At 39.5% G+C, this 21,141-nt stretch overlaps 1 protein-coding gene across 3 annotated transcripts; it reads left to right on the top strand.

The window, feature by feature from the left end:
• Positions 1-248: 248 nt before the first annotated feature.
• Positions 249-20,103, top strand: atf2 (activating transcription factor 2). 3 transcript variants are annotated; one of them, XM_037790536.1, is made up of 12 exons: positions 249-326; positions 2,047-2,119; positions 2,427-2,523; positions 2,611-2,729; positions 2,848-2,973; positions 4,214-4,392; positions 5,203-5,317; positions 6,788-6,880; positions 10,367-10,603; positions 10,838-11,044; positions 14,418-14,523; positions 18,141-20,103. In XM_037790536.1, the coding sequence occupies exons 2-12, from the start codon at positions 2,072-2,074 to the stop codon at positions 18,347-18,349; spliced, it is 1,536 nt and encodes a 511-aa protein (XP_037646464.1). In that variant the 5' UTR covers positions 249-326; positions 2,047-2,071; the 3' UTR covers positions 18,350-20,103. The 3 variants fall into 3 exon arrangements, with proteins under 3 accessions (XP_037646464.1, XP_037646466.1, XP_037646465.1); XM_037790538.1 differs by lacking the exon at positions 6,788-6,880; XM_037790537.1 differs by lacking the exon at positions 249-326 and having other exon boundaries at positions 1,808-2,119.
• The last annotated feature ends 1,038 nt before the right edge of the window (positions 20,104-21,141 follow it).

Below are 21,141 nucleotides of genomic sequence, written 5' to 3'. Positions count from 1 at the left end.
TTAAAATATAAAACGCCCTCAGTGTAGTCAATAAATAAACTAAACAACCTCTGCATAGGAATTTAACTTCTTAAACTTTTGAAAGGAAAATATCAGAAAAATATATATTATTCATATTTATTTATTTATATATTCATATTCAGAGAGGGAGAAGGAGTAGACATGCTTTTTTAAATTTGGTTCAATTACTACTTACTACTAAACTACTGTCCCTGGCTCTGCTGGCTCTGTCCTTGTGTGACGTACACGGAAGAGCCCAAAGCTACTCTCGCGATACTTTGGTAACAGACGTGGGATTTTGTAAATCCAGGGTTGTGGCTGAGAGGGTAAGTGACCACTTTAAACTAATAACAAATGGTGACAGAAAGGTTGTAAAAAGGTATACTTTTTGTTGTTAGTTGTTGTGCTCCGGTACTTTAAAACAACCTCGAAATAAGCGTTGACATCCTCTCAGTTCACAGAGATATTTAGGTCCAAACATGGCGACGGGTTGTTTGTTAACGCAGAGGGGATCAGGGTACTCCATTGAAGCGACTAGAGGCAGGTTATCTGTAAATAACGGTGTTTTGTGTTCATTTTCAGGCTATTTTACAACATAAAACAGCGGTAAAGGTGTGGGTGAGGATAGCTCAGGGTGTTCTCCTTAGCCGTGGATCAAAATAAACGGAATAAAGCGGTCTTTTAATGATGACACTTGAGGTGTAAACAACCAAAGCAACCCGCCCATCATCGACATGCTTTGTCCAAAATCTAACGGTCCTCTAACGGACTTTAACCTGTGCAGTAACCATGCCAACCGACCGTTAGTCTGCAGTGTATACTCTGCACATCTTAAGATAAGATAAGATAAGATATTCCTTTATTAGTCCAGCAGTGTTCCCCACTTCTCTTGTGAAGCACTTTGTAACATCTGTTTTGAGAAGTTCTATATAAATGAATTTATTATTATTATTATTATTATTATTATTATTATTATTATTATTATTAAGTAAAAGTACAAAAGTACAAGCATCAAATTATACTTTAAGTATCAAAAGTGAAAGTACTCATGCATAATGGCCCATTTCAGAATAATGTATATTATATTACTGGATTATAATTATTGATACATTAATGGGTACATTACTGTACTGTTGCAGCTGGTGAATGTGGGGCTAGTTTTAATTGCTTTATATACTACTGGGTAGCTTAATCTATAATATACATAACAATTCATGAGTTGATTTTTATTTTTTATATTATTATTCAGAATCTGCTAAGTAACTAAAGCTTTCAAATAAAAAGTACAATATGTGCCTCTTAATTTTAGTGGAGTAAGATAAGATAAGATATTCCTTTATTAGTCCCGCAGTGGGGAAATTTGCAGTGTACAGCAGCAAAGGGGATAGTGCAAAAAAACAAGATGCATCAGCTAACATAGTAAAAACAAAAGAGCTGAACAAAGTGTAACAAAATATGAACCATTTAAATAGAAGGAAGTACAAAAATAGGAGTAGTATATACAGTATTGACAATAAACAGACTATTAACAAAATAGCACAAGTGGAAAATGATATTGCACAGTGAGAATGAATGAATGAATGAAATTCCACCTGAAAATATCAGGGTATTGTCAGTTTTTTGGTTTGTATGTGGTCTACTGGGAGCAGTGCTGGTTGTGGTCTACTGGGAGCAGTGCTGGTTGTGGAGTCTGACAGCTGCAGGAAAGAAGGACCTGTGATAGTGCTCCTTCACACACTTTGGGTGGAGCAGCCTGTCGCTGAAGGAGCTCTCCAGTGCTGAGATGGTGTCCTGCATGGGGTGGGAGTCATTCGCCATCATGGATGACAGCTTAGCCATCATCCTCCTCTCTCCCACCACCTCCACTGTGTCGAGGGGACATCCCAGGACAGAGCTGGCCTTCCTGATTACTCTGTCCAGTCTCTTCCTCTTCGTAGCCGGAGAAGGGACCCATAGTATTATTTGTAAACAATTAACCCTTGGCTACATCTTTAAGGTCTGATATTTATCTCCTGCTTGTGCTTTTTTTTCCTGTTTTGTTTTCAGGGTGACATAACAGGAATCCCTTAATATGAGTGATGATAAACCTTTCCAATGCACTGCTCCTGGGTGTGGACAGGTAAGTCATCTCTTGTTATCACACATGTTATACTTTGTGCCACTGTTTCAAAATGATCCTGTATGTGTAGACAGGCCCTGTTTGGAGAAATGCACCATGTCAGCACAATATGAACAAAATATTAGAAACACCTGGAGCACACAAATATATTTAAGATAATGTGTTCTCTTAATCTAAGTAATGTCAGTAAAGATGTTAAAATTGGTCGCGTTTGTTGGTTGCTGAGCTTAAACTGTAAACGAATGTTCCAGACCTTATCCATACTGTTTGATTGTCCTGTCTTTTTCTTTTTTTTGACCATACATAGAGATTTACAAATGAGGATCACTTGGCTGTCCACAAACACAAACATGAGATGACCCTAAAGTTCGGGCCGGCAAGGAATGACAGCGCCATCATTGCTGGTAAGTGCTCTCTTGAAGTTGAGATATTTTGATGTAATTCATACTTAACCTTACAGTCTTGTTACTGAAGGTTTTCCTCCATTGCAGACCAAACACCTACACCTACCCGCTTTTTGAAGAACTGCGAGGAGGTTGGACTCTTCAATGAACTTGCAAGTCCGTTCGATCATGACTTCAAAAAAGCGACGGAAGATGACATTAAAAAGGTTATTCTCGTAGCCAAACTCCTTTTCAGCAGATCATCTAACTTCTGTTTGTCCCGTGGTTAGCATTTATATCACTGATCTGTTTTATTGAGACGATTTATTCTTAATTTTTCTGTAGTTACCATTGGATTTGTCACCTCTTGCAACGCCTATCATACGCAACAAAACTGAGGAGCCCACAGCTATGGAGTCACACCGAGATAGCCCTCTGCCTCACCCCGAATCTACAACGAATGATGACAAGGTAAAGCCTTTGAATTATGTCTGTCATGAAGAGAGTGAATAACCAGTGTTCTCCTGCTGCTTCTGTGATTTTACTATGGAATTACAGATCAATTGGTATGAATATTAATTTAATAAGTGATTTAATTATTTGCTTGATTCAATTTGACTTTGTCTCAACTTTCAAAGATTATACTTCCATGAAAAAATGCTAAAGGTACTGCACAAAATTAATATCTAGCGAAATTCATTGGAGATATTAGATCAGTGGTTCCCAACCTGGGGTCCTGGTCCCCCTTAGGGGGCGCCAAAGATTCAGGGGGTGCTTCAGGATTTGTCTGCTCTGAAGTTGTCAAAATTAGACTTGCACATGTATAACTAAAATCATAATAACACACTTACTAGATAATTTATACAAAAGTCTATATATACAGCTATTTAAAAAGATATATTTCTTTGCTACTTAGTAAACCACATTCTGTGTAAACACAGTATTTGTGCACAGTTGCAGATAAAGATCACGCTACACTAATATTATTAGTATTAGTCTATTTGTAGAATTAGATTCCAGTGGTGGCTGCGTAGGATTGTTTCTGACTCGTGTGATCCAAACATTCCCAATAACTCCAGAGCGTTGTAAAGTCCAAAAGTCAACATTTATTGAAAAAAGATGTAATCATTTCCAGAATTCACAACATGTTTTTATTTAACGAAATATTCTGCCTTAATCCATATTTGTTGGCGTTTAGCCATTCAAAACAAACATTTTCACTGCCATCAAAAAACTGTTTGCTCTCCCGCTTGCCGCACACAAAGAGAGGCCTGCACCTGTATTGACGGGGCGATCTAGCAGCAATCTAACAGCACCAGAAAATTACATTTATTTAACCAAATACCACAATAACAAAAAAATCTATTTCGGCTGTAACACTATTATAGTAAATTAATTAAGTTGTTACAAAAAAAAGATGATATTATTGTGTCTGCAGATCCGTCAAGACGTCATCACTTTATGTCGATGAAACTGACAAGTTATATTGATTAAAGAAAGGAGGGGGGGTTCAAGGAAAATAGGTTGGGAACCACTGTATGAGATGACTTAAACTAAGACGCTTCCATTTGTTTAGCTCTTTTATTCCTAATATTGAGAAGAATACGATGACATTTGGCCTCCATTTTATCATAAGAAGTCATTTACTTTCTTAACAATATGGTGTTCATTAAATACTTCCTGCAGCTAAGGTCTTGTATGATGTTTTCAGGATTTATCTTTGCAGCCAGCCTCACTGCCAACATCCACTATAGTCCATCCTGCGTCCCTCCAAGTTCCCAATGTACTTCTAGCAACCTCAGAGGCTAATGTTGTAATACAGCAAGCTCTCCCGTCACCAACATCTAGCTCTGTTATTACCCAAGTCCCATCCACTAATAGGCCTATAGTGTAAGTAACTCTAAACGTCCACTTTTTAAAAAAATCATAGTTTTATTAAGTCATCTTTTTCATTTATTTATATATGTGTAGTTCTGTCTTGGTGAGCTCATATTTCATGAGGCATGTGCTTGTTTTGTTTTCTATTCATTTGCACTGTGCAGGAATTTTTATTTTTGGCTGTAGACCTCATACGTCTCGTCTTCAAGAACAACATCAGCATTGCTCAAATATGAACTTATAGCTCCAGTTCAATTTCTTAGTGGTGGAAAAAAAGAATGTGTTTCCACTATAGACTGTATATATAGATGGACGATGTGTCTCCACTTCCTCCCACTGTACAAAAGTGAAGCCAAAATATCCCGGATATGAGAGCTGCCCTATTACATACATAGTTTGGACCATATTGCATCACATAACATGGAGGGGGCAGGGTTTATGACCTATACTGCAGCAAGCTACCAGGGATCGATCGAGATGTTTTGGCTTCACCTTTGGGGAGTTGTCATGTTGTCCATCTCTATATGCAATCTGTGGTTGAAACTCCATGTGTTTTAGAAGTCCATATCTGGGCAACACTGATGTTACATATGGGGTGTTTTAATAATACAGCTTGAATCTGTTGTGCAACAGGTGTATTTTTGAGTTGGATTTTGTTTTGGTTACACTTTATTTCCATAAGTTGTTGCCTGATTGTTACATAATGTTGGTGTATTAGTAGCCGCCCTTGTCTTTAATTTGTGACAGATTCTGTTTTGTGTGTTAATCACAAAGATGTTTTGTTATTTTCCTCACTATGATTTCTTCTCTCTCCCCTTTCAGCCCGGTGTCTGGCACCTTCCCTGTGCTCTTACAGCTGCCTAACGGCAAGACCATGCCAGTTGCTATACCGGCATCTATTACAAGCTCAAGTGTTCATATTCCAACTACAATCCCCGTGAGTGTGCTGCTGGTTATATTATGTTAATGTGTTTCTGTTTTTTAGTTAAAGCCGAATTTTTAAGTGAAACTTTTCTGATAATTCGATGACTATTCCATAAGAATTAAAAATGCATGCAGTGACCTGTACTCACTGAATTCCGATTTCATTCTTGACCTTGAAAACAGCAGTCGACAAAACAAACTTCCCTCAAGGTCCATTTAGTAGCTTTTCTGTAACTTGCTATCTTATAACAAAGCTCCAGAACAACCACTTAATGAACCTTGAGGTGCTGTTTCCACGGACAAGAATGAACTAATGAACCAAAGTATTTTATTTTGTCAAGCAGGGTAATTTTAGATTACTATATTTTAGTCCAATGTGTAGAATAACTAACAAAATCACTGGACTGTGTTAAATTACTTGATGCTCTGCTGGGCATAAGTTCACCGTTTATTACTCACATTTAAAATTTGAAATCTACGGATAATTGTTCACATCAGTAAAGTTGACGTCCTTCCAAAAACGACATTCAGACTACACTTATACATTAATATCACATATTTTCTTTGCTCTACTTGGACAGAGGGACTATTTACAACTTTGGCACCTCAGATTTGGCAGTGAATTCATTCAGAGGGATATAATGGAGTTTAGAGTACAACTTTGTGCCACTGTGGCAAAGACACAGGATTTGGCTGAGGCACAGCCGGCTCCAGTCCAGGATACTTCACTGCTATTTGTCCTTGTACAATTAGAATCAACGCTCTTGATTTCTGGCAGAGCAGATAGATGATACTACTAATGTGTTTTGCAAACCAATTATAACTGCAACCCATGACAGTGTCTCATTCAGGAAATATGTTGTAAATTAAGGTCTTTTTGGTATTGTTTTCCCCCCATGTGGAAGCGTGTCTTGTTGTTCACTGTAGTCCTGATTGTCTGTGTGGAACACTGAGCAGCAGATGATTATCTCCTGATAGCAGCACAGCAGGGAAAAAAAACCTCCATGTCCCCAGTCTGTGGGGATTGGGAAAGCCATTGACAAGGAAAGGAGGGCAAAAGTAGACGGAGAACATGAGCCACCAGTGGGCCTCCCTTTCACTCGATCATCTCCTCCCCCTCTCTCCCTCTCCAGCTCTCCCCACCTCCCTCTGTCTCATTGTCAGCGGCTGCGAGAGGAGGCCTGGCTCTGGCCTTCCGACTCGTGTCTCTCCATCCTCTCCTCAGCTTCCCTGCCCATATGCTCTCACTCAGGCAGGCAGAGGTTCATTAGCGTGCACACTGCATCTCCATGAGGCGCTGCCTCCACAAAATAACAGGCCATCCAACCTAATGAGGCTGAGATATGAGGAAACTCTGTGAGAGCCTGCCGTGCTGTGCGTGTGTGTGTGTGTGTGTTTGTGTTGTGTGGGAGCGCCGCCTGCCTTTTTACAGCCGAAGACAAATTTTCTCTGTGCTGATCTGTCTCTGTGTCTCTGCCGTCAGCTTGTCAGACCTGTCACCATAGTGCCTAACGTCCCCGGGATCCCAGGACCTCCCTCGCCACAGCCGCAGCCCGTCCAATCAGAAGCAAAGCTGGTATTAATTATCTCTTCTTTTACATCAAATGTTATTTCCACGTTGAGTCTGTCATGTCCCATCTGAGAGGGATAATAACAACCAAAGTAATGAGGGAGCTAGATGATAAGCGACCTTTCTCTGACCAGATGAGGGCGCCAGTGACAGGTAGGGTCTGAAGTAGTCCAAAAAAACTGTGTTGTTAGGTTATTTTATTATCCCCCTTTCTATCTGGATTTTACCATTGAATATTTCTTTGAAAATTGATTACTCTTACTGATTTATAGAGCTGCAAAAATTAGTTGATTAACCAGTTTGTTGATTGAAAATGTATCGAATAATTTTAGTAATCATTTTAGTAATTTTTCAAGCAATATGCTAAACATTTGCTGGTTCTTTCTTCTCTAATAATAATATTCTTCTTAATAATAATAATAATAATAATAACTGTATTTGTATAGCACCTTTCATGCAAAGATGCGGCCCAAAGTACTTTACAAAACATAATTTAAAACAATGTTAGGCCAAAAATGAAAATGACTTATTACAATAAATATAACGTATGTATGTAATGATTCGCTGCTCTACTTTTCATACATGATAGTAAACTGAATATCTTTGGGTTTTGAAATGTTGGTCGGACAAATCAAGGGGAAATTATAACAGGCTTTTTTCACTATTTTGTGACATTTTATAGACAAAATGATTAATCAGTTAATTGTGAAAATTATAATTATTGATAATGAAAAAAGCATAAAATCCTCCAGAAATATTCCAAATATTTCTCTGTGGGTAGAGGATGGTCATAGCAGCCTTGGTCCTCCTGTATAAGAAGTGCCAGTTGAAGGGGCCGGGATATGAAGTGTTGAGAGGGAGATCAGTGGCACCGTGATGAAGCACGGATCACAGAACCTGTAAGTGTTCGCAGCATGCTCCGCCTGTGGAAATTAACAGATAAACTGCAGAGAGGAGGTGTGTGAGTGTTGGGAGGGAAGGATTGATCCTGACTGGCGAGTAGGAAGTGAAGGGGAGGGAGGGGGGAAGGGGAGGAGGTTGTCGGGGATCATGGGGGTACGGGGATGACAAACGCGGAGACAGCGTTGTGCTCAGCACGCCGTCACCGGGGCCAACCGGAGGGGGGCTACCAGCGAGAGCCAGCTGGGGGCATCCTGGCACACGCTCAGCGAGGCACATTAAGTCGGCCTCACCCTGCATGGAACCTTTTGTTCAGCAGAATCCTGCCTGACCTGCACCCCCCCCCTTCTCTCACTCCCGCCGCCTCCCACCGCACTCAGCTCATCAGCAAACACCTAATGAGCCCGCGTCAAGAAAACAGACCCCCGCTTCAACCTGCCTGCTCCCCGCCCCCACCCGGCTCTCAGGGGGCGCAGAGACGGCACTTTACAAGGACTGATGATGCTGCAAAGACCACAATAATGATAATTAACTTGCTGAATTTAGAAGATTATGCTGTTAATTAGTTGCAAAATAAAGATAAGTAATATAGTAGCAGATGGTTGAATAACACCCATGAGATGGAGGGTTATTACACTGATGAGGTTTCCATGGCAGAGATGAAATATGAATCTGACTGGCTTTCCCCTCTTTCTATGGGCCATTCCAAGAGAATAATATCTTGTTTCTGCCAGAAGAGCTTCTGGAAGGGTATTACACGATAAACTAATTTGGTAGATAGATTGGTCTGGCAAAGGTAGTTGTTAGAATAATGTGGTCCTCTGTTTTCTCATGTAAATGTATTCCCACTCACTTTGTTATTGCTTCGAAAGGCTCATTCACTTTCACCTTGTTTGCTCAGTGTTTGATACTAGAGGAATTGGCCTGTGAATCTGTAGAGAGATAGTTTCTGTGAATGGGCCATGTTTGTGTGTGGCATATGTAGTCCTAGTCAGTGTTCAAAAACGTACATTTTTTTGGTAGTTTGGCTCACATTATGTGCAGTGGATGTCCATCACCTTTGGCATCCAGATAAGATTACATCCTAAAAATGCAAAATAAATGTGAGGGGGTGTGTTCCCCAAAGCCAAAGACGACGTCCTCACATGTCTTGTTTTGTCCACAACTCAAAGATATTCACTTTACTGTCATAGAGGAGTAAAGAAAAATGACTCAAACGATTAATTGATTATCAAAATAGTTGGCGATTAATTTAATAGTTGACAACTAATTAATTAAAATTCTACTTTTTAAAATTAGTTTAAGTTTCATTTCTTCTTAGTTTCAGTTTTTGGATTTATTATTTTTTTATCATATTAACCTTAATTTTGGGGGGAAAATTAAATACAAAATTACTTGTATAGAAGGAGGATATTTCACACAATCTAGTAACCATCCTTGATAAAAATGTCATTAGTGATACCTCTTCTTGTTCTCTGCTGTAAACTCAGTAGCTTCATTGAAGCAAGATGTTACAGTCTGTTCACTAACTGCTAATACTATAATAGGTCTGGCGTTGTTAGCCATCTTTAGGTACCACTTTCCTCAACTTCACACATTTTCATAAGCCGTTGAGGTATTTTTTATTTCTTACCATTTCATTTCACGTTCTCTAACATAGGCAATAATTCTGTTAGTTTATGATTTGTGTTGATCCCACACAGTACTCGCTCTTTTGCAACTTGTTATTCAGTGGCTCGGGTCCACACAGTCTCAAATGTGCATTTCAACAAGTTATAGTCGGTCCCATAGACTGTTGAATGGGTAAGAGTTAGACTGAGTAGACCTGGGCTATGATTTCACCCTGTAGATTTACCTCTGTGCTAGGGCTACAACTAACCATTATTTTTATTGTTGATTAATCTGTTGATTATGTTCTCGATTAATCGATTAGTAGTATGGTCTATAAATGTTTCCCAAAGCCCAAGATAACGTCCTCAAATGTCTTGTTGTGTCCTCAACCCAAATATATTCAGTTTACTGTCATAGAGGAGTAAAGAAACTAGACAATGTTCATATTTAAGAAGCTGGAATCAGAGAATTCAGACTTTTATTTTCTTAAAAAATGACTCAAACTGATTAATCAATTATCAAAATAGTTGGCGATTAATGTAGCTAACAATCAATGGAATAATCGCAGCTCTACTCTGTGCTGCTGGACATGGCATTTTGTTAGAAATACATTTAGGCCTCATGGTTAGTTTGTTCTAGTCTAATTAGTGTGTGTTAGAGTGTTTCAGTTAGATTTGAATTTCAGATTAGATAAGTCTTTATTAATTATAATAACCGTGTTTGTTTGTAACAACAAAGCCTAATTGCTAAAGCTTTGCTCAAAAGAAGGTATTCAGGGTGAAAGTCATAGTTATATAGTGTAAAACACGCCTTAACTGACTTTGATATTCTATATCCTTTTAAATTTATTGAATGATAAAGGATAAAATTGTCTACTGTCAGCATGACCTCCTTTTTACTGTTTGTACATAACTAAATATAGTTTTCCTCTCAAACCAACCATTTTTTTTGCATGAACATTTTATGTCATTCTCTTTCCAGAAACTGAAAGCCACGTTAAGCCAGCAGCTTCCTCAGGTATCCAATGGAAACGGTGGTGAAGTCCAGAGCAGCGCCGTAACCCACACCGCTGCTCCCGCTTCTCCTGCTCCGACCCCAGCCCCAAGTCCAGCCCCGATCGCGGTCTTAACTCCTTCTCCGGCTCCTCACCTGCCCACGACTGAGGAACCTTCTCCCCACTCCCTTCAGCAGCCAGCCACCTCCACCACAGAGACACCTGTAAGTATCCACAACTGCTTAACAGAGTTCCATAGAAGAGATTAATTAGTTTGTGTCTGTAATCTGTGGGTATGTGTACATGCAGAATAATAATCTTTATAATTTGTTCCTTAGACTGGCGTCCTATGTACAGTAGGGCTACATGTTGAACTGGTTTTGTTCTGCCAGTTATTGTTTTGTATTGTTATTATTATTATTATTATTATTATTATTATTATTATTATTATTGTTCAGGCTTCCCCAGCGCCCCCTGCGCAAAACCCCCCAAGCACAGGGGGTCGGCGGCGCAGAACCACAAGCGAAAACCCCGATGAGAAGCGGCGCAAGTTCCTGGAGCGTAACAGGGCTGCAGCCTCTCGCTGCAGGCAGAAGAGGAAAGTGTGGGTCCAGTCTCTGGAGAAGAAGGCCGAAGACCTCAACTCCATGAACGGTTCATTACAGGTGAGCTTTACCTTTTCCCCCTTAGATACTGCATGTAACAGCAGCTACTTCATCTGTCTTTGTGCTCTTGTGCATCAATGTGTCAGTTTGTGTATGTTTGTATGCATGTCTGTTTATCACCATGTGCTGTCGGTGTAAGCGTGCGTACGCAGACTTTTCCCTTCTGTGGTGATGAAGTCATTAAAGCCGATTAAGAAGAGCTGCCGTGTGACAGCAGCGGTGTGCGAGCCCTTTACATCGATATGTCCCTGTCAATAAAGATGTATCCTCCAGATGTCAGCCGCGCACAAGCGTGTCTTCGCTTCTGTCTCAGCAGTTTACTGAATGGCCTCAAAAATCTCCTAGGGAAAGGTGTCTTTTTGAACCTTCATTTCACTGCGAGCAATTAGGATCTGATGCTGACAAGTTCGAAACAGTTCATGTATCCGCTGTCTCTGTTGATAAGTGTGAGCCGGGGGTGCGGCACATCGGTGTTCCAGACAATTAAATGAGATGTGGTGTTTATTTGCTCACTGTCTTATTTTGCTATGAAAGCAGAGTAAGATGTGGAAGGTGGAGGACGGGGATTGACGGCAATATAAAGAAATAGGTTCACGTCGTTAATATCTGGTTCAAAAACGAGTTATCACCACTTGTCATGAGAGTGCTTTTTGTATTTGAATATAGGTAGATGAAAAGGGAAGGAGAGGTGAGTGGATGGGGTTATAAAATAGGGCATCGCTGTTAACTACAAAGAAGAGAACAACATGTGGCAGAGAATAAAAGGGCGCTTTATATGAAGGCATTAATCAGCGGTGCAGTTTTTGTAAAAACCCCCATGCTGACATGGCCCAGCTGATCAGTGAAACTGCCTCTAATGATGCACAATTATTTTAACATCATCCTTAACTGGCTTTTTAATGAGGTGTCAGACCAGGCAGCTCACAGGGCTCCCAGCATCACCCAAGGCCCATTTGCTCAATTTTCGATTAAATCACAAAGTTAGAAACAAGTTTAACTCTCAAAAGTCCAGTTTGGTCCGATTTAAAATCCCAGGTATGATGGAGTCTGACGCGACTGTAGCCAGAGCATGAATGGCAGCATTACTGTCTTGGTTTTTACTTCATCTTCTGGGTAAATGTTTTTGTAAATGCGTTTGTAAATCAACCAAACACTTTGTATTTTCACTGCTGAGTAGGACAATATAGCATGTTTTATGGTAATCCAATAAATAAATAGTCTATATGAAATAACCACATGGTAAAGCCTATGTTTGTATACACCTGTGTTAATTAAATACCTGACAAATTAAAAGAAGTGATTATTTTCTCATTTAATTAAGAACTTTTGTGCAAAAATGAATTAATATTTCCAGCAATACACTGACTATGTTTACATGCATGCATCCGAACACACGGTAATCAGATTAAAACAATAGTTTTTCTGAGAAATTTGAGCTAGTATTGTGTATCATGATATCTCTACATGAAGAGGATAAATTAACATATTGAATTATCGCCAAGCTGTAAAAGTTGTTTAGTTTCTTTTACATCCAACTAATGAAATGGATGTTAACATTTCTGACTTTTAGTCTACCTCGTGTGCTTCCCCATAGCGGAGTGAAGTGTTTATATTGGCTGTAAATGGCAGCAGTCATGGTGGAAGCACAGTGAATATGGCTTTGGCTACATGTGATGCATACGCTCCTTCCAGCTGTGTTTAAATCTGTCTTACAATAGCTCAGCCCTGCCAACATCGGCAAGACTAAACAGATGGAATCAAATAAATTGGCTGCTTTTAGACTAATAGATTAAGCCGCCCATAGTCCTTTAAAGGGAGGAGAAGAGAAGGAGCTTAAATCTGCCATTGGGTGTTCTGCGGGCTCCCGGCCGCTCTAAATCCAGTTAAAGTCACCTTCAGCGTAATGTGGCCCTCTTTTACGACATGCAGAAATCCTCAGCTCCCGTGGGAGCTGTAACGACACGAGAGTGTAAATCTCAGCAGCATCTACAAAGTTGCTCTGACAATCCAAACAGCTCACCTCTGACAAATGTGCTGTTCGGTGAAGGCCCATAATTATTGTGCAGGAAAAACATAAATGAAGAAGTACATCATACTTTATTCTGAATTCATTCATTACACTGTTACTTTTTCCCTGTGTTTACTGTTTCTTGTGGAGTCTATCTGCTGTGATGTAGGCTAGTGGTCATGTAGGCTTACTGTACAAAGAAGGTCTTGAGAATTTAACCCTGTGGTCCCATTAATAACCGGGATTAAATGGTGGACAAGATGCTATTCATGTAGAGAGGGCACAAAGCTACATCCAAGCTGCAGATTGGTATATATACAGTATGTAACTGCTTAAATGTGGGCCAACAAGAAAAGTACTGAAATGTTAAAGGGATGGTTTGGGTGTTTTAAAGTGGGGTTGTATGAGGTACTTATCCATAGTCAGTGTATTACCTACAGTAGGTGACGGTCAGCACACCCACCAGTTTGGAGAAACAGACTTGAGTTACCACACGGAAGCAAAGCAATGTACTGCTGTGGACGGGGCCGGCAGCAAAACATATTTTAGCCTCCTAAAAGAAAGGCCTACCTAAACAAAAATCAGTATCAGTTTAAGTGTACGCTATATCTAGAATATTTTCCGTTGGGGAACTTAACTGAAAGTGAAACTATCTGTACTGTTTTCGTCAACGGAGTCTGGTGGCTTTGAAGAGAGCAAAGATAAGTTTCACTTTCAGGTCAGTTCCCCATTGGAAAGGGCTGTCTGACGGCAAGATAAAGCGGTGAAAATATTCTAAATATAACACACACTTAAACTAATTTAGATTTTTTTAGGTAAGCCTTTCTTTTAGGAGACTTAAATACGTTTTTCTGCTGGCCCCGTCCACAGCAGTACATGGCGTTGCTTCCGTGTGGTAACTCATGTCTGCTTCTCCAAACTGGTGGCATGCTGACTGTCATCTACTGTAGGTAATACACTGACTATGGATAAATACCTCATACAACCCCACTTCAAAACACCCAAACAATCCCTTAAAAGATACTGTATGTTTGAGATAATGTAGAAATAGTGTCATCATTACATAGTTTGTCCACCAGAGAGCACCAACATGTTTATTGTTTAACTGTAAAATGCACTGCTCAGTACATATTTGGTCATAATAAAAAAAAAAAAATACATATATAAATGATCCTGGTTGTGTTACATATATCAGTATTGGAAAATTCTAAATCAAGAAATCTGGCCTTTATCTGGTTTTGGAAAATCATTTTACAGATTTGAACTATACGCACACGTCGTCTGTTTGTCTCCATGTACTGTGTGCTCCAGACTAGAGTGACCATTTTATTGAGTGCTGTTGTGTGTCTCCTCTCTCTCTCGAAGAGTGAAGTCACCCTGCTGAGAAACGAAGTGGCTCAGCTGAAGCAGCTTCTTCTGGCTCATAAAGATTGCCCCGTAACCGCCATGCAGAAGAAATCTGGCTATCACAGTGAGTAATGCTCCATTATTCTCAGCCCGAGGCTTCCAGAGAAAGGCTTCTAAAATGAGCTTCAGCTAACCACTGGAAGGACATGTCTTACTTATGACCAAACAGAAAGAGCTATTGACATATTAGAAAAAAAAAAAAACTTTGCAAAAGTTAAGATATTTATGGGCAGTGTGGTTTCAGACAAATTCTCGCTGGCGGCATTGTCCGAGTCTTTTCAAGAGGCCACAGGTGGCATCCACGAGAAACCAATTGTTTCCTCCTCAATAAACATTTGTCAGATGAAAGTAAATGTCTGCAGGACGGATGTTCAGAAACCAAATGCTTGGATTGTCAAGAAATGGATCAAAGTAAGCATGATCTCTCTTTCTGTATCACCCACACATTCAACGATCATGAATATTTGAATATACGAGAAGGTCTGCAGCCTTTCCATTTAAATGTCTTGTTGTCAGCCTGCACAGCGTCGTCTCCATACCAGCTCTTGTTCATCACATGGTCTCATTTAGAATTACATCGCCAATATTTCTTCGTTTTCCCGAGGACCAAGGCTCTGTCATTCTGATTTTCCGGTCATAACTCACCTTCCCTCACAGATGAGCCAGTATGCAACGAGAACAAGTGGTGCTCCAAGCCACTTCTCCACTGTGCTCTAAACGCCTCCGCTGACTTGTATTGACAATGATTGCCTCTGAAATGAGTCCATTAAAGCAGCAAGCTTGACAAGACTGCAGAGCATTCTCATGGCGGGGTGTCCACCAAGCTAGGCTGTTCATTATGCATCCCTTATTGCTAACCGTCCCACTGACACACGTCATGTGCATTATGGGACTGATGGTTTCCAGGCTAGAGTGGGCTGTCAGAGCCAGGTCTCATTTGGTGTCGTCTGGATTGTTTTTTTTTAAAAAAGATCCGCCGATGAATTGGGTCATCTTTCTCATGTGTTTGCTGTCTGGCTGTGTTTGGAGACCTTTGTGAAGGATGACATTTGGAGCACTTTTTACCCTGTTTGGGAAGATATAACCTCATCCAAATACCCCAGTTCATCAGTTTGGCTCATGATGACAGGTGGGGTAGATTTTAGACAAGCCAAGAAGGAAAGCCAGCTAATGTGAGAATGAAAATAAATAACAGTGAAATAATCCAGTTGATCCCAACCTTCTTTGTCTGATCCTCCACAGACCTATTTATACAATAGTTTCAGCTAATTATATCAAGTTTTTATCCATTACTTCTAGCTAAATATTGAAGTTGTGTTCACTACTGCTACTTCATGTAGTGAAATGGTTTGCTAAAACTAGTTTTAGCTATTGAAAATCATTTATCCATTATATCTACCTATTTGAACTGTTAAAGGAACAGTGTGTAACATTTAGGGGGATCTATTAGCAGAAATGGAATATAATATTAATAAGTATGTTTTCATTATCATTATTGTATAATCTCCTGAAACTAGGAAGCGTTGTGTTTTCGTTAGCTTAGAATGAGCCCTTCATATCTACATAGGGATCGGGTCCTCTTCACGGAGTCCGCCATGTTGCCCCATCATGTTTCTACAGTAGCCCAGAACGGACAAACCAAACACTGGCTCTAGAGGGAGCCTTTTGCATTTTCACGTTACTTGAAGGTCACCGTAGTTCTCCGACATGTTTGTGAAACTTTGGTAACGTGAGCCGTAGAGTGCAAAACCAGACACACCAACCCGACACCAAAGAACTAACGATGCCGACCATTTTCACACCAACTCTCACTCACCACTTTGCTTCATTCCAGTTGGCCATGTCGCTGTGAAAATATCCACGTATTGGAATGATAAGATGAGATGAAGATGAGAAATGAGAAGAGCCTTCTGTGTTTTTCCTCTTGACTTTACAAGTTTGATTGCTTTCCTCACTTCCGTTTCTCTTCTTGTGTACTGATTCGAAGCTGAACAGCCAATCAGAGTGATTTCTATCACCGACGGGCTCCGCCGCTGATTCAACATGCTGAATTGGCCGAAAAAACTCCAACACGGGCAGACTAAAGTCGATGGTGCGGGACACACCGAAAAAATTAGGCCGACAGACGCTCACAACGACTCCAAACTGTCTGAGCTGAAGGGTACTCAGTTGGTTGCAATATGCAACCACACCATTAGATGCCGCCTAATCCTACACACTGTACCTTTAATCCATCATTTGTACCGTAGCTATCTATTTCAGCCATTTATCCATTACTTTTAGCTCAGTGTTTAGATGTCTCTGCTTGCTTGCTAACTAGTTTTCATGCACTTTGAATCCCAACATGTTCATGTGTTAGAGCTGATTCAATATTTTTTTAAATGAAATCATAATTTATGTTTTTTCAAATTAGTTGAGCTGCTCCACAATCTCTCCACGTACCCCCTGGCAATTGCATAAGTACACCCTGAGGCACGAGTACCCCTGGTTGGGAATCGCTGAAATAATCGATCTTGCTAATTAGTGAAGCACGTTATTTGATTCTGAGTGATCCGTGGCCCTCGCTCATGTAAAGGCCTCATCAAGCCCCCCTTTTTCTCAGTGTTACATATCCCGTAAGGCTACACTGCCCCCCCAGACCTGGTAATACCCTTCATCGTCCTGCCCAGGCGTAGCCATGGCAGGTGGGAGGAAATTACCCAGACTGCCCCACAAACAAGCCAGGACATGCTTTCACTTGGCACACAAAGCTGTCCATCTGCTTCCAGCAAACCTTCCACCACTTCAGAAACCAAGAGAGCAGAAAGAAGCTCTGGCCGCCCAGGGAACCAGAATCTCTGAGTATTATGATATATCAGACAGCCACCCCTTAATGTCGTTAGGAGTAATAATGCTCACTTGAACATGGAACAAAACCACCAAGCAGATTTATTCTGAGGTTGACCTTCTGCATATTAAAACAGCCAGGGAGTTTATGGCGCTTTGACATTCACTTGCACTAAATCACGCGGTCAAAGTCCAGTCAAGAAGCCTCTAATGTGCAGACATTTGTATTGCACTTTAATTGCTTCTTCTTGCCATGGAATAGCTGTATTTTACGTTCTCAAATGCGAAACCCAGTCATTAATTACAAAGTGCCATAACAAGCGACTTCATATCATTAACAATATTAATTATCACGGTGCTCCTTATTCCTTTACGAAACAGAGCATGAGAGTGGAGTCTCTTTTTTTTTTCCATCAGGATCCAATTAATTCAATGCAACTGCCTAACAGCTGGTGGCATTTCGACTCCAAGTCTTCCCTACTCTCCAGTGTGAGCATCATTAAAATCAGGTGCTGTAATCATCTGTCGCTGCAGTAGTTGGCAAGGTAACAAAAAACAAATGAGAATGCAGTTAGGGATGGGAAACACTGCCACATGCCCCAGAATGTAATGTACCCTTATGATGTGGGTTTAAATTGACATTGGAGCTTTAATTAAAGGAAGGAGTGCAGAAGTAGCATTATGGGGATTAATGAAACGGTTTGCTTTCACCACATGCAAATAGCTGTTTTACATCTGATTACATGTCAATGCTTTCTGGATTATATCAGGTAAATGCTGCAGGTAAACGGCAATGTAAGGTAATCTAATGGTACGAGCTTCTTCAGTGATATTTTCCAATCTTTTCCATCACAGTTTCCGACAAAGACGAGAGCTGCGAGGAGATGTCTGTCCCCGGCAGCCCCCAGAACGAGGCCATCCAGCACAGCTCCGTCAGCACCTCCAACGGGGTCAGCTCCTCCTCCGTGACCCCGGCCGTCTCCGCCCCGTCCAGCGCCGCCGCCGCCACCACCACATCAAACCAGAGCACAGAGGAGACCCAGTCTCAGCCTTCAGGGAGTTGATCGTCCCAAACTGTGCCCCCGAGCGTCAACACTGGAGCGCCGTTAACCTCTTCAATCTCTCTGATTTACAGAGGAAAAAGGGATTCTCTCTCAGCTTCAGTTTGGACTGTGCTTGTTTTTTAATTTATTGCTTTGTTTATGTTTGGTTCCATTTCGTCCTCCGTTGGCAATGCTTTTTTGAAAAATGCAAAATGTTTTCTCTGGAATTGATGAAGACAAAAGAACAGGCACTTTAGGTGTAAGATGTAAAAACACGTGGTTCTAAAAATGTTTGATTTATTTATTAATCTTTTATATTTTTTTATTTAAAAGCGATCAGCCTGAAGGTTCGATCAGTGAATTGTTTGAGACTTTACCAAAGTGTGTTGTGGTTAACTTATAATTAGTTTGCTTGTTCATGACTTTAATAAGCACTATCTTTATGATGAAGTTACAATAAGAGCACTCACTTTTTTTCTTTTTTTTTGCATTTTTTCCATTTTGCACATTTTGAGAGATGACGTGTTTACCTTTTTTAGAGTTTGACAGTCCACATGTTAAGTACTGGCAGCTTTTTAGAAGTAGATTCAAATACTGTCACATTACACAAAATGTAAATGGCTGAATCAGATTTTAAAATTTTACAACTTTTTCTGTGACGTAAGTCGCATCGTGCAGTTTGAATGTTTGAGCTCACCTCCGCTTGTAAAACTAGTCTTAAAGGAGGTGAGCTGCTTAGAAATGTGTGTTATCTCATTAACATTCCACCTGTAGTCTGATTGTTCCTGAAGCAGTGATTGTAGGATTGCAGTACGTTTTCCATTACTCAATCTTGGTGATGTTGACTTCATTCAGTGCCATTAATTAATGTTTTTGTATAGAATTTTTCCCGTACATTTTTAACGCAGATTAGCTTGAGTTGATAGCTGTTCTCTCAGATTAAGGAACATAGTTTCTCAGTAAGGAAATATCTTGTTTTGTATACCGTCTTTGCTTTATAAGTGACTGTTTATGGCTTTAATGCAGAAAGACATTATGTTGTTTTCATGATTCTCAATGACATTTTTAGAAAACATTGTAAACAACATCAATGATACATTATATGTGATCTTTCTAGGTGTTATGTACTTTGTTTTTTATATAAGATAGTCTGGTTTCAGTAGCTGAGCCCTGTTGATCACATGAACTCTGTTAGCAGTTGATCTTAACAGTAGTTCAGTCATTAGGATAGGCCTCTTCCTGACTTTGTCATGTCAAATTAAAGCATTCAGATGTGAACTGGAATCACATCATGTGTATTAGAGTAACACTACAACCGCCTGTAAGAATCGTGAGCATTTCATCATTGAAATAATAGTAGGAAGCAAATCACACCATGAAGTCAATTTGCCTTTTCTCTTAGTCTGTACTGGCTTACTACTGTGTAGTTTTACGAGAAGCTAACACATTGTTTTCTTAAAGTATGATTATTTATTTATTTATTTTACTGTTATGTGCTATCTGCATGAGGTAATAATTCTCTGCGAGAATTTAACTGTTTATTCGATAATGTCTCGGTCAGATAAATATCATTAAACAAATTGTTTCAACTTGAGTTGTGGTTCTTAAGTTTATGAAAGCTTTGGTTATTTGTTTTACCTTAGCTTAACTGCTAAAAAAAAAAAAAAGGAGTGTGATACTGTGTTGAAAGTGTACTTGTAACTTGTGAAAGTTCTGTATAAAAAACATTTGAATTGATAAGTTGTTGTAATAAACCTTTTAATATCTCTTTAAAATCCAGCTTTGCTTCTGTTTAATTCTCCAGATGGAAAGAAACTGTGAATATGTGAATGTCTAATAACAAATAAATAATAATAATGTCACTAGTAGACAAGCCCAGTCCTCCCCACATGCTTTGCCAGCTGTTACAATAAGAAAACCACTGTATATTTTTTTGAACTGAGGTGTTGAAGTCATGCTGTAAAGGCTGTTGCTGGTGCACAAAAACAATTCTTGCGGTGTATTCTGCCACCTTGTGGAAGATCAAGAGTTGACCATATATGTTGATCAAATATCAGTCTAAACCAGGGGTCAGCAACCTTTACTATCAAAAGAGCCATTTTAGACAAAAAAAAAAAATCTGTCTAGAGCAGCAAAACATTTGAGCATTGTGATGAAGGTAACACAGTTTATAGTCTAAGTATATAATATATAAGTCTAATGCAGTGAGGGCCCAAGTGCAAATGTACTACGGAGTATTAGGGCCACATTGAGGCAAAAAACATCTGAGATTTCCAAAATAAAGTCAGAAAATTCACAACTTTACGAGAAAAAAGTCATAATATTACGAGAAAAAAGTCATAATATAATGAGAATAAAGTCATAATATTATGAGAATAAAGTCAGAAAATTCACAACTTTACGAGAAAAAAGTCATAATATTACGAGAAAAAAGTTGTAATGTTATGAGAATAAAGTCCTAACCTTATGAGAAAAAGTCATAATATTACGAGAATAAAGTCATAACTTTATAAACATAAAAAAGAAAATAACATGTAAAATTACTACTTTATAATAATATGACTATATTCTCGATATCTTTTTTGTTTTTTCTCAATGTGGCCCTAATACTCCGTCATACCGTCGTACCATAGACCTACAACAATGATAAATAGAAATGTAAAATGTAAACAAAAAACAGTTGTAAACAATGTATTTAAATTTAAAATTAAAAATCTGTTCATGGTGGATCTAATTTTAACAATTCTGCTGGATAGTTTAATGAAAAAATAATGCATCATATTTTATTTGTTGATCACATGTGTTGTGTGAAA

Source organism: Sebastes umbrosus, chromosome 13 (genome assembly GCF_015220745.1).
Source record: "Sebastes umbrosus isolate fSebUmb1 chromosome 13, fSebUmb1.pri, whole genome shotgun sequence".
Taxonomy (NCBI): domain Eukaryota; kingdom Metazoa; phylum Chordata; class Actinopteri; order Perciformes; family Sebastidae; genus Sebastes; species Sebastes umbrosus.
Note: the sequence above shows the minus strand (reverse complement) of the source record. Positions and strands in the feature narration are given on the sequence as shown.